At 37.0% G+C, this 13,618-nt stretch overlaps 1 protein-coding gene across 1 annotated transcript in view; it reads right to left on the bottom strand.

The window, feature by feature from the left end:
• CWF19L2 (CWF19 like cell cycle control factor 2) overlaps nt 1-13,618 on the bottom strand; it is a 61,876-nt gene that overhangs the window by 32,212 nt on the left and 16,046 nt on the right. Inside the window, exons 8-10 of the mRNA XM_030450319.1 lie at nt 11,478-12,196; nt 9,379-9,475; nt 7,295-7,384 (exon numbers count right to left, since the gene is read on the bottom strand). Of these exons, the coding sequence (XP_030306179.1) occupies nt 7,295-7,384; nt 9,379-9,475; nt 11,478-12,196 (906 nt within the window). The remainder of the gene's footprint in view (nt 1-7,294; nt 7,385-9,378; nt 9,476-11,477; nt 12,197-13,618) is intronic.

The following is a 13,618-nucleotide window of genomic DNA, read 5'->3' as shown; positions in this document are numbered from 1 at the left end:
CCTCCACCTCACAGTTGCCACGTGCTGAAAATTAAAATCCTGCAGAGACAACCAGAGGAGGGACAACTGTTTTCATGTCAACACTATGCTGTTCAGGGAGACAAAGTTATCACTGTAGCACTGAAAGCACTATTCATTTGAAAACATAACAACAGCAACAAAAAATCAGCATTAGATGAACAAAGAGCAACCAGGTGGAGAAAGAACAATAGGGGTAAGTAACAGGGTGAAAACCACACTTACAGATGGGATGTAAATGCAAACGGAGTATTCTGGATATAATAGCAAAAAGGTAACCAATGCAAGTTCTGGGAAACTAGTCTTTTCTTTTGGCATGTAAAAACAAAACAAACAAAACCAAAAAATAATACCCAAACAAATACATAGCATCACCACGGTCTGGATCTCACAGCAAGATAGATTAAAATGGTCACAGGTCCTTAACACAGGTCCAGTATATATGGCTTTGATTTGGGTTTCTTACAGTGGAAGAAAAGATTAAGGGAAGTATGAGCACCTTGGTTAAAAATTCAGTATTTCAAGAATCACAGAATGGTTTGGGTTGGAAGGGACCTCAAAGATAATCTAGTTCCAATCCCAATCCCCCTGCATGAGGGGCAGTAAAGGGACACCTTTCACTAGACCAGGTTGCTCAAGGCCACATCCAACCTGGCCTTGAACACTTCCAGGGAGGGCAGGCACAATTTTCTTGAGCAACCTGTTCCAGTGTCTCGCCACCCTCAAAATAATTTCTTCCTAATGTCTAACATAAATCTCTCCTCTTCATGCTTTAAACCATTTCCCCTTGACATCTCACTACACACCCATGTAAAAACCCAGCTTTCTTGTAGCCTTCCCTTTCAGATACTGGAACGTTGTTGTAAGGCCACCTCAGAGCCTCCTCTTCTCCATGCTGAACAACCCCAACTTCCAGAAAGACTTTGTAAATACAATAATAAGCATCACTATTACAGCTTCAGAAGTTTCTCACTATAAGCGTGGTGAGACACTGGAACAAGCTGCCCAGGGAAGCTGTGGATGCTCCCTCCCTGGAAGTGTTCAAGGTCAGGTTGGATGGGGCTTTCAGCAGCCTGGTTTAGTGGGAGTATCCCTGCCCATATCCCTACATTCCTGGAACTAGATGATTTTTAAGGTCTCTCGCAATCCAAACTATACTATGATTAAGCTAATATAGCAATAGGGTTCTTTAGAAAGTTTTCACAAGATCAGAAAGTTGGTTTGCCATCATCAGGACCTTCTGCCTAACAGTGAGGAGAAGCATTAAAAAATGGAATGCAGTAACTATCTACATAAGCTTATCTTCATCAGGTCATACTAAGTAACATAACAAGCAGAAGAGTAATTTAAAACAAAAAACAAACCAAAAACCATGGGTATATCAAACAGAAATGGACAAATGTAATACAATAACAAGAAGGTGGTAAGCAGAAATTCAGAATAGGTAAATAAAAACAGCATTTACTTAAGTAAATATAAAAAATTAGTTACAATATAGAAGTCCAGTGAAAGCAATGCAAGATGTTTAAAAAATATTCTGGACTCACATACAGAACATAATGGGAAAGTTAATATTGAAAGTGGAAGTGAAACATCCATTCCAGACACCAGTGGAGAGCCCCACTCCACAGACATTAGTGTGATGCCCTTGAAAAAAACTGCAAAAATGCCACATGCCCAAAATATGCAAGCCATGCTGCTTGTATCTCATTATCCAGATGTGCTGGCCAAAAGCCAGATGTCTTGATTCCTTTTAAAAGCACGGGTGTATAGTTTAACTGCTCCTCTTCAACAGCCTGTCTGTTTAAAATTGTCTGCTTTATATTGTCAGCATTGGCTAATCAGACCTAACCTGTGGATACACTAAAGACCAGGTGGTCTCAACAGCCCTCAGCTATTCAAAATCTCTTCTCAAAACCTAATTTTGAACACAGTAATTGTGCTTTAATGCTTAAATACACTAAACACATTATTAATTCACAATTCACTCTTTCATAATTGGTTTTACATGTAAATTATTTAAAATCCAAAAAAAGGTCTAATGCCATCTGTTTACTAAAGCTGTGCAAGGACCAAGAGAAGCACCAGCTTTCAGGAACAGTTTTGTTAATTTTTGTTCTTGGTGCAGGGATGTAAAATTTGTTATGAAAAACAGAAAACAGAATTCACTCTGAGCAAAGAGTGATAAGGTATCACAGAATCATAAAATACTAGTTTGGGAGGGAACAAAGAATCATCTGGTCCAACCTTTCTTGGTAAAAGCACTGTCTAAACAAGATGGTCCAGCACCCTGCTCTGTGGATGCTCAGAAGCACCAAATGTTGGGGAATCCACCACTTCCCAGGGGAGATTTCAAGGGCTCTTTTTTTCACTGTGAAAAACACATCTTAAAAACATGTAGATACTCTGTGATTCTAGTGTTAGGAGAAAAAGCCAGAAATTATGTCATCACCAACTACAAAAGTGCTGCATGGCACATAGAAAGGGCTTTTGCTTCCAGCATCAAAGCATACTCCAGAGCTTTTGTATTATAAGTTTGAATTCTTAAGAAGTTTAACTCACTACCCTTTTATACCTCTTGTATGTACCTAAAACAGTTAGATATTTCAGAGCATTTAGTACACTAATTTCTTCAGTACTTCTTAATTGCAAAAGCCAATTTCCTATAAATTAAATTCAGGAAGGTAAGACAGATTGTCTTCTTGTCTTATAAATAGTTGTTTAATCTTCCCTTACTGCCATCAACAAGAGTGTTCAGGAAATACACTCCTCAGAAACTGCTATTACCTATTATTTTAAGAAGTATGTGTTAATGATGTTAAAGCTGTTCTGCAAAAGTATGCTCACTTTACTACTCTATGTTCCAGTTACAGCTACACAGTTCTTTGGACAGCAAACAGAAACTTTTGCTGAAGAACAAATGTCACAAGTATCCTGCAGACAGGAGTCAAGTGTGACAGAACAGCAGGAATTAGAAATAATGATGAGTTGAAAACATCTGAGAATAAACAGGTCAAAAGCCATCTGTCCCTGTATCTCCCCACCATCTGAAATTCCAAACAAAATCACAGATTTTTATTGTGCACTTAGCAATGATCATTAATCCCCAGCATTCTAGTTTTCACACAAGTCTCTCAACCATGTTTTCCGAGAGGCAGTTGCAGATATTTTTAATTAATTTGTATATATGGTATGCCTAAAAGCATTAGTGTAACTGTATTTAAGTTCTGCATTGAGTATGTCACAATAAAAGGTGACCTTAGCACGTGTTATTAAATGCATTACAGGTAAATTTGGACAACTAAGTTTTTTTACTGAAATAAAATAGCTGTGTTTATAGTCTCAATTCCAAAATGTATAACTAAACATGCTGGCACACCTGCAATTTTGAGTGTTAATTTTCAGAATGATTTGTAGGGGTTTTTTTGTTTGGTATTGGCTATGTTTGTTTTTTTAAGAAAAACAAAACAAAACAAAACACAACACATCAGAAGACAGAAGTACTGATTATTTTTCTTTCTTTCACTTCCTATTCCAAAGTATTAATCAGTGTCTAAATTTTACATGTATACATACACAAATACACATGCAAACACACACAAACACATCACTTTATTTTTAGATATCTAAATATTTTTCCAAAGAAACCACTGTCATTTTAATCTATTTTTGCAAAGGCCAATCTTGAAAACATGGAAAACAAAGAAACATTCTCATTTTTTCCCATTATTGTTACTGGAACCAACAAAATATTATTTCAACTGATTCCTCCCAGCTACTCCTAATGTTATATGGTTTACTCATTTTAGGATAATAACTGTGCTGCAGCTCTGTATAAAGGACCCAGCATGTTCCATCATGTCTCTAAAAGCAGAGCTATACATAATATATGCTAAAGATGGTATTATTAATAGGATTTGAGATAAGACAAGTTGTTCTATCCAGTTTCCTTTCTGAAAAACAGTTAAATGTTAATTCTTCAAAAAGAACAAGAAAAAAATAATCCATTTATACTGAGACAGTCTCCACAGAATTCTCTCAGCTTGTAATGTAATGCATCTCAAGAATCCAAATTAAACATCAGACCTTCAATGCATCAAAATCTGTGTTCAGATGTAGTCTACAGGAGGAGGTGTTAGAAACCTAATAATCCTTGCTATTTATAATCAGGAAGAATAATTACATTTAAAAAGCACAATCATTTCAAGTATGTGAAGCTGTTGATATTATGAAGGTTTTCACTAAAAGATGAGACCTACTTATGCCATAACTGTTGCTAAATTAACTTTTCTTTGCACTATAAACCTCCTGAACCTAAAATGCACAAGCAATGGAACAAAAAGTTGCACACTTTTATAGGCAAAAGGAAGCCTAGAAGTTTTTTCTCCTTTAAAGCAATTTCGTATCTATCTCAACCACTGTTTTATTCCTTATGTTTAAAATATATTACAAATGAACCACACTAGACTGAAGGCTGATGTACTTTCATAAAAAATTCAGTTATTCAAATGAGTATTTGCTATGCTGAAGCCATTTGTGTTTTCCTTAATATTACTCAAATGCCTGGCAGAAAAGGCTGCATTGGTTTCTCTCTACTTTTTCAGATTTTTACTCTTATTTTAAATGCTCTGTCATATCTTATCTTCTACCATGCCATTTTCCTTAAAATACCACCCTCTACCTTTCATTCAATTTTGTATTGATTTTGTGTTTTAAACACAATTCATCATTATTAAGAACTGTCTCTATCAATCCCTCAGCAGAGACAACTTGCTGGCTCTTGCATACTGATCAAGCATTATGGAACCCAGTAAACAGGCTTAGCATTGAGAAGGGGTTTTTTTCTTATAGGTCATACTTCATTTGAAATTGAAAACAGTTTTAAAAGATGCATACATTTATATGTCATTCAGCCACCATCCTGAACTGAGTCTAGATTTCCTTATTTTTGTATCAGGTCAATGTGTTTCCTAATTAACAACATAAACAGAATTAAGTAAGTCTGTAGCAGCACAAAACAAACTGGTTTTCCCTTTCCCTTCCCAGCAGATTTGACTTAAAGTCTTATATAGGGCCTCTATTGACAGAAGTAAGATAAGAGGTGGGAAAAACCTGAAGAAAAAAAATTGAAAAGGCAAAGCACACAAATAACGCACACCATAAATTATTTAGAATCAGAAAGAGCACTTTCTACACACAGATTCACACACAAAAGCAGTAACATTGATGGCTCTGGACAAATGGAAAACTAGTAACAAAATGGTCTTAGAAGGATCTGTACACTTGGTGAAATGTATCAGTGATAACTGGTTTTTAAACACCAAGCATCAGCATTTGAAGCCTCCACTTCAAAACCACCGTTATGGGGTTGTTTGGGGTAGAATTCCTGTCTAAATCGAAGGAACTACAAATGCCATGTTTGCCTCTATTCTCACAAGCAAACAAATAAAATGAGGATTTAAGCTACCACTTCTTGATCCTTTCAGTCTGTAGTTTCTTGATCACTTTAAGGCAGAATAAATCAGCACTGCTGTCAAAAGAATTGATCCTATCCTCTATAAAAACCCCAGCCACCCATGCACAGCTCTTTATACTAGCACAAGATTTCATTCAGTCACGCAGTGAACTGAATTGGGAAATTGATCCATGTTCAATTAATCAAGAAGAAAAAAACCTTCCTAGGGAGATGCACTGAGAATTGCCTTCGCTGCTTCCTGATCTAGCCTTCCAATTCTCCCAGCAGAACAGAAAATAAGGCAAAACTGTGTTTCAGGAACTTCCACTATGAAGTTGGCCATGCTGCTCCAAGGAACCAGAGACAGACCAGCCTGAAACAAAATGCTTCCTGTATTACTGGTAGTGGAAGCAAAGCTACCAGACTTTGGGATCAGTGGGACACCCATTTGGAAAACCACTTCTGTGAAAACTGCTTCAGGTACCTTACTTGGAATACAGCTGCCTGAATTGATTGAGACTGTCACTTTGGTGGTCAGTGTTATAGAATGACTGATTTGTGCAGTATCAAATCACAAACCTGCTTCTCTTGACTTATGGGATTGTTTTCAAACATCTGTGTTGTTCAGACATAAAATGTGACACAATTGGCCCTTGATACACAGGAGTACCCAACTCATTTTACCTGCACCCCAATATTCCAAAATCAGTTTGAAGCTGTAAAACCAGTAAAACTACCACAGGGACACGACTAAGGACAGAACAACTGTCAGCTTTGCTGGACTGCTCACACTCAAAAGACATCTAATGCAGGCTAGAAGCAGCCATGAAAGAAGCACAGGCAAGGCATACTCATGAAGACAAGTCAGCAAGCCTCTAAATTGTACAGGAAGACCTGCAGTCTTTGAAAGCAGGCCCTGGCAGTAATTTAAACCTGAGTGACTTCAAGTACACTTCAAGGTTTGCACCATGGTTTGAGGAGTCTGACAGTTTACTGATTTTCCTAAGTAGCTGAGCAACTTCACAGCAAGTCATAGAGTGATACTGTCCTGGCACGGTCCAGCTCAGGAGGAAACCACTTGTAGAACTAAAGATATCATCTGTGTTGTACCTCTAAGGGACTATTTGCATCGGTGAAACATGGAAAGTCCAAAACGGAAAAAACACTCTCAGAGAGTTCCCACAAACTAGAAATTGTTCCTGCAGGACAGACTGACACAAAAAATAAGCATTCTGAGATGAACAGACCTAACACTCAGATCGAGCTCCTCTGTCTAGAATTATGTAAGAAGCTGATCCTGAGGTTCAGAGAAGGCCAATGCAGAAGTCACAAGGGCAGACATTTTGCATCCAAGCTACTTCAGAGGGTGAAGAATTCATGAAGTGCCAGCTTCTTCAGGAGACATCAGTCATGTAACAGCCACCACCAAACCCTAACAAGCTTAGCAAGATGCAGATCAGCTCATTTGGTGCTATGCTAGTCAAGGCTGAGCTTGAAAGGCAAAACAGCCTAGGTGTCAGGCCACAAGCTCTAGGTCTCCTGGGCTAAGAGTCAACAATGGCACGTATCAGTTATACTTTTAATGGAAGATGTGATATTTTCAGAAGTGATATCCCAGTAAAAAATCCTATGGAAGCCGCTGGAGTACAATGGAGGAAGTTCTGTTTACCACCAAAGCACAGAATTTCATTTGAGCAGTAACTCATCTAAGGCCTCACTTTGTAATTTTCCTCAGTATGTTACATGTTATTTGTTATTCAGCTGCTACGTGTAATACATCATTGTGTTAGAACAAAGGAAAGAAGAATATTTTCCTCTTACCTCTCTGCCAGACTTTGCTGGAATCTGCCCTTGAGTGTCCCTCAGTTTGCGTGCGCTCTCAAGTTCTGCTTGAAGTTTTGAAGCTAACTCCTTCAAAGAAAGTGATAGCAGTCCATTAGTTTAACCATTTAAGGCTTTTCTAGACTTTTGTATTAGAATTGACTATTAATTCCATTTCTTTATGTTTTGGTATCTTTTTTTAAATCTAATGACACAAAAGACAAAAGTAAACATGTCAATATAGTTCACATAATTCTTTAATGGAGCTAAAATGAAAAAACGTTCAGAGGCACCTAAAGCAGAGATGGTGTTGTGAAACTGTTGTCACAAAAACACCAGAAAAATTATGCAAAAACATTATTCCATTCTATTAATATAAATACTTTGTGTAGCTAATCACAGATACTATGCATATAGGGAAGCTATAAAACCCACCAGGTGTGCAACCTTTCCAGGTTAAGGTACATATCCTTTTATTTATTTATATATACACACACATGCACACCACGTGTCTAGGGAAATTCCTCTTACACATTAGTGCAATAAACAACCATTCTCCTCACAGAACACCTGTCTATTTATATTCAAATTACTCTAATTTGATTCTTGTCAGGTTGAGAAGAAAAAAACCAGACTTGTACTCTATTCGGACACTGCTATTGAAGCTGAGCACTAAAGGAAAAAAAAAGGTTTAAAACTTTAAGAATTTAGTCTTCAGAAAACTTTTCCATCTCCAGTACTTTATTCCAACCAGTGTATAGCTAGCTTCAATCATTTCCTCCTGCAGGAAAATGTCTTAAGAGTATCTTCAGTGACTAACACCAGTCTCTCCCAAACCTATCATAGAATTACATTCATATATATATTTAATATAAAATCGTTTTTAAAAGAAAACATCTATAGCATGGACACTTTCTTGTAATAAAATTTAAACTACCAGATACTGGCTTTGATAAAGATTAATACCATGCCCTAATCCAGCAATGAATTTGTATGCCAAGTATCCTAAAACTTGCTACAAATCAAAAAATCAGCATCTCTCAGGAAATATTAACTTGGCACCTGAAGCTGTTAACATGCCTTGTTTATAAGCTCTTAGTGGCACAGGTTTTAGTGGAATTGTCACAAGAGGCAAGGTAAACAGGTGCACTAAAAATTAGTTTTTAAAATAAAATGCAAAGGCCTATAGTGGCAGAATTCACTTCTAAAACCATTATTTTAGTATATCCTTTAAACATTTCAGCAAGATTTCATGAAGAGCAGCTCTTCAGAGCAAGCATTTGTAAAACACAGTTTAAAAGCTAACAGACTATGACCTTGTTATAATTGAAACTTCCAGGCAGTACTACTGAATACAATTAACTCACTACAGCTATACCTAATGAAATAAAATAAAAAATACACAATTCCAGAATTTAGAGGGTTCCAAATAAGTGAAATTATTGATCCTTCAGGCTGCTGTCTGAAACAAGCCTCAAAAACCAATGTTAAACAGGCAGCTGCATGGACCCAGGGTCACCCAGGGCAGACATTTTGTGAAACTGAGCACAAAGCTTTGCACAGCTGTTCTCACTGCAGAGCTGGATGCAGCAGCCCATGTTGCTCCTTTCACTTTTATATCCGTATCATAATTAATAATTATGCTTATATGGCAGAGCTATGGACCACAAGCATCTAACTGTGACAAAGCTGATGAAATAACAAGAGCTCCATACGCTGTCTACCTTGTAACACAGGCAGGGAGCTTTCTAGTTTCTATTAAGCAGAGAACAGGTGAGAAGACATTAAATTCTATTAAAAAAAAAAAAAAAAAGAAAGAAAAAAACACAGTAAAAATGTTCTTGCATATGCAGCCTTGCCTACAAAAATTGGGGACCTGAATAATCTATTCTAGTCTATGAACCACTGCATTTAAAGCAGAACATACAGTAAAAGCAGTATCTTCAAATCCCACCTGATGAAATTTCGGGGGACTTCATTTGCTTGTATCTTTTTTTAACAGTAAAACAAACAAACAAACAAAAAAATCAGTGACCTTAAAAGAAAAATTGCAGGAAATCATGACAATTTCTTTAAGACATTACCATGTCCCCCATGAGTTCTGCTTTCACAATCCTTGCTCCTAGTTTGTTCATCTCCTCTTCACTGAGGACCCGAGGTGGCTCATGTTTCCACGTAGGTCTGTAAAAACAGCAGCAGCACTGAACCCATAGAAAAACGGTGTAGTATTCATCTCTGTGATTAAGTATCAGATGCCAGTACATACACACTTAATTATAAAAATAATTGATAACAATATATTAATATATTTGCAGTCAGAAGTTGCCAAGGACTCTGAAACCAAAAAGCTTGAATAACATTTTTATGAGATATGTTTCCTTTTACTTTTGAGATCAATTAAAATCAATAGCACTATCTACAAAATATTTCTCAGCATGTAAAAATCTTTGTTTCTAAAGATATTATGTACAGTAAGGTAGAGTTTCCACAGAAAATTAACTAGTACAATTTTTAAAATATGATGTCTCCCTCAAGAAGATACAGCTAGTAATAAATAATATTTTATCTTAATTTTAATGTTAGAAGGTCGGTGTATGATAGGAAATAACATCTCTAAGAATTATTTCAAAGCATCATAAAACAAGTTTGGCTTTCTCTTTTTTCTCAAAGTCTAAGAAAGACTAAAACTAACTCTGATAGTAAAACATTTAGCACAAGAGAGAGACATAGAAAAAAAATTATGATACTGGTCCTATCTATTAAAAGGGAGAGAGAAAAGCCAGTTAACGCTTGTTAAGACCTTGTAGGATTTGAAGAACAGGAGAACTTTAAAGATGGTATCATCTTTAACTGCCAGAGTTACTTTTACCCAAGTTACTTTTATCTGCCCAATCTAAAACCCAAAAATTCTGCAGAAATATTTATATTAAGTTAATCGGAAACAGAACCTTCAAAGATGAATTTCTCAGTTCTTAAACTGTATTTTTCAAAAAAAGGCAGACTATTTCAGTAAAGGGAACAAGAGATGTTTATTACTTCACACATGGGGGTTTTAATTGACATTAGTGCCTGAATCATCATTTGAACGTTTTGAGATAAGAGACATTGCTTAGTTTTGCTTTTTATCTTGTCTCAAACTCTGAAGCAGTAACATTAGTAAGTGGGTTTCAGTCAACAGTAGCTGGATGGACTTTTCCTCTGGGGAGATCCCCAGGACATCTAATCAGCACTTTTAATTAATCTGCGTCACAACTGTCCAAAACACTTTGATTTATAGGCTGAAGAAACTCTCTTGGTGTTTTAGAAGGGGCAAAATTTAAAGGGTACATTGTCAGCATGAGAGATGAGGAACTGACCCAGCAACACCCTTTAATCCAAGCCCTCATGTCAATAAAGATTTACTTTTTTTTTCTGACTGAACATCACTGAAAGCATACAAGTACTGTAAGAAATTTTAGGAAGAAGAAGAAAGTAGTTGCATATAAATTATTCCCAACACATAACTTCCCCACAAACCTGAAATGTTCTAAGAGCTTGAATTTTACAGAAAATTCTACAAAGGCAATTCCCACCAAAGGAAACAGGAAGACAGGTCATACACTATCTCATGATGCCACTAACTTCTACTCAATAATACATGCTCTGCTAGGCATTTCCCTTCTCATTCCTATTCACCTTTCCTCTTTTACACAGAAAAAGCACTTTTCTAATCAATATCTTCTACTATTTTTCATACGCTGCTGCTTTAGCACAAGCTCATCTCACAGGTGGCAGACCTATCCCTGCAGTATTACTTCAGTTTTCAATCTGCATTTTCTAACATTTCAAGTTTGTTTTAAGTTACTGCTTATAAACTCAACAACAGTTAAGATATTGGTTTTTGCAGGGTTTTTTTTGCCTGAGAGGCTAATTTTACTGCAGTGTGAATTAACATTAGAAAGAAAATAATCTATCATTAGCAATTCTAAAATATGCTGAGAAGACTGGACAAGCAGGGGGTGTCAACTACTTGTAGGGGGGGGGGGGGTCTGTTTTAGCAACCCCTAGCTGCGAGGCTCCCCCTAACGGAAGAAATCTCATATGATTAGATCTAATACTGCCACAAAGAATACAAAGTTTCCATCATATTTTGCCATGAAAAATAACAACAAACAAAAGACAAGTAAAGATGTTTGTAAAATACCTAGAACATGAGGTTTTACTGTCAGGTAACGTTTGTTTCTTCTCAGGGATATCACTTGGGTATTCCTGTCGTGACTTCTCTTTTTCATCACTTGGAGTTCTTTCCCAGCTACTGTCATTAACCTGTTCCCTACTACCTGATGATTTTTGATCAGACACTAATTTCTCACTGTTATCTTGTCTGTGTGTTTTGGTCCACAGTTCAGCATCCTCACTAGGTTTTTGGAAGCGGCTGCTCAAAGAGCTATGAACGGGCAGTTTGGAAGAGGACGGCTGTGACCTGCAGTCTCTAGGTGCACTGTAAGATGGGGAGTCATCTTCAGAGGGCTTCAGAAATTTGTGTTTCATGTTGCTTAGAGATGAACTCCTTTCCTGACCTTGTCTTTCATTGGAGTGTTTTTCAGCTTTGGAGCTGTAGCCTCTCAATACTGAGTCAGTGCTGCTGTGTCCACATCCTTGCTCTTCTCTTGACACGTCTTTTCTGTAACCTTTGTCTTCTTGCGTCCATCCCTTGCCATGCTTCTCCCTAGTATAGCCCCCAAACACGTTCCTGTTTCTATTGCCATCATCTCGTGTCTCCTTTTTCATATGCTGTTCTTTTCTCTCTTTCTCACTTTCTGAATAACCAGTTTTCTTCCACCTTTCATTTCTATAATAATTTTCTTTTCTGGGTGCAACTTTTTCAGCTTCTTCTAATCGCGACTGAAATATCTCCATTGACTACAAGAAAAAAAAAAAAGTCATACTGCTTTTAAGATCATGGGCTATTGTGAAGCTCCCTACCAAGTATTACGAGAAAGGCACCAACCTGTGAGAATGAGTCACCGTGCAAAGGGCAAGTCAGAAGCCATGAAGTGAAAAGAAAGAGCAGTACAAAAAGGGGAAGTTAGAGCTTCATTTCTAAGATACTCTATTGGGAAGGCTTTCTGATGCTTTCTCTTGGACTATTTCTAACTTTCATTCCAGGGCTCCAAAGTGCTAAAGCACTCCTGGGAACAGAGATGAGAGCCTTAGAACTGTCTCCTCCTGGCAACCTGGAGCTTAGGGGCTTCAGCTACCATGAAAAGCTTTCTCTATCTTTCTCACAAACTTTGCACTTATGCTCACCATATGCTCAGCTTCTGTAGAACCAATGGATGATCTGACTAAACTATTTTACAACTAGTTAAACTCAAGAGTGCATTAAAAATATTTAGCTTTAAACAGCATTTGTCCAGAAAGACAGAGACAGGGGTCCAAATCCTCTATCAAGCAACTATGCAAAATGTGGACTGTTCCTCTTCCCACTTGTGAGTTAAATTATAAGCCACTACTTCAGATTCCTGGGAAAGATTCTTAAAGTTAGTATCCTTAACCATCTCTGGAACTGAGTCATTTCTACGAGCACTGACCACGTTAGTTTGATCACTCAGGAGTCATTAAAATTCAGTTCAAAGACAACAGTATGAAGTTATACTGTCTTACCCAAGATTTCCACAACCAAACAAACCTAACCAAAAAAACCACAGAAAATTCAAATGTTTCTTTGGTTGTGGAAATCTTGGATAAGACAGTATGACTGTGGCCAAAATTTAACAGCCCACACATCTGACCAGTACTTTTAAAGAGTAATATAATATGTGGGGAGGGTAGTCTTAGAGATGTATTGTTGTTGTGGTACACTTTTATTAAAAATAAATTTTGAAGGCTTTTAAACCCTCCAGAAGCAAGCAGCTTTCTCAGAATATCTGGACTGAACAGATCACAAGTGGCCAGCAGATTTGTATTTGGTAAAATATGACAAAGCTTCCCAAATTACCTTAGCATTATTATTACCCACAACATATACTACTATCTGCTATGGGCAGGAGAACAAAATATAGCTTCTACACCCTAATTTTGGAAGCAATCAGATAGTTTGGAAATGGGATCATTTGAACTTCATGATGTAGAAGACAAGTATTTTAAATTTTTCTATTGGAACCCATATATTAAAAAAATATTTAAGAAGATAGATATAAAAGGCTGGGTAGCTTTAAACTCTTCCTCACTTGAAAGAAGCTTTAGAGGCTGTTGTTTCCTGCTTCTTTTCTTATGTCTTACACTGTACATTAGGTATTGGTGTATTTACATCAAAGCAACCTATTCCAAGCATCTATAACT

The sequence above is a fragment of the Calypte anna genome, chromosome 1, assembly GCF_003957555.1.
Source record: "Calypte anna isolate BGI_N300 chromosome 1, bCalAnn1_v1.p, whole genome shotgun sequence".
Lineage (NCBI taxonomy): Eukaryota > Metazoa > Chordata > Aves > Apodiformes > Trochilidae > Calypte > Calypte anna.
This window is presented reverse-complemented; position numbering and strand designations above follow the sequence as displayed.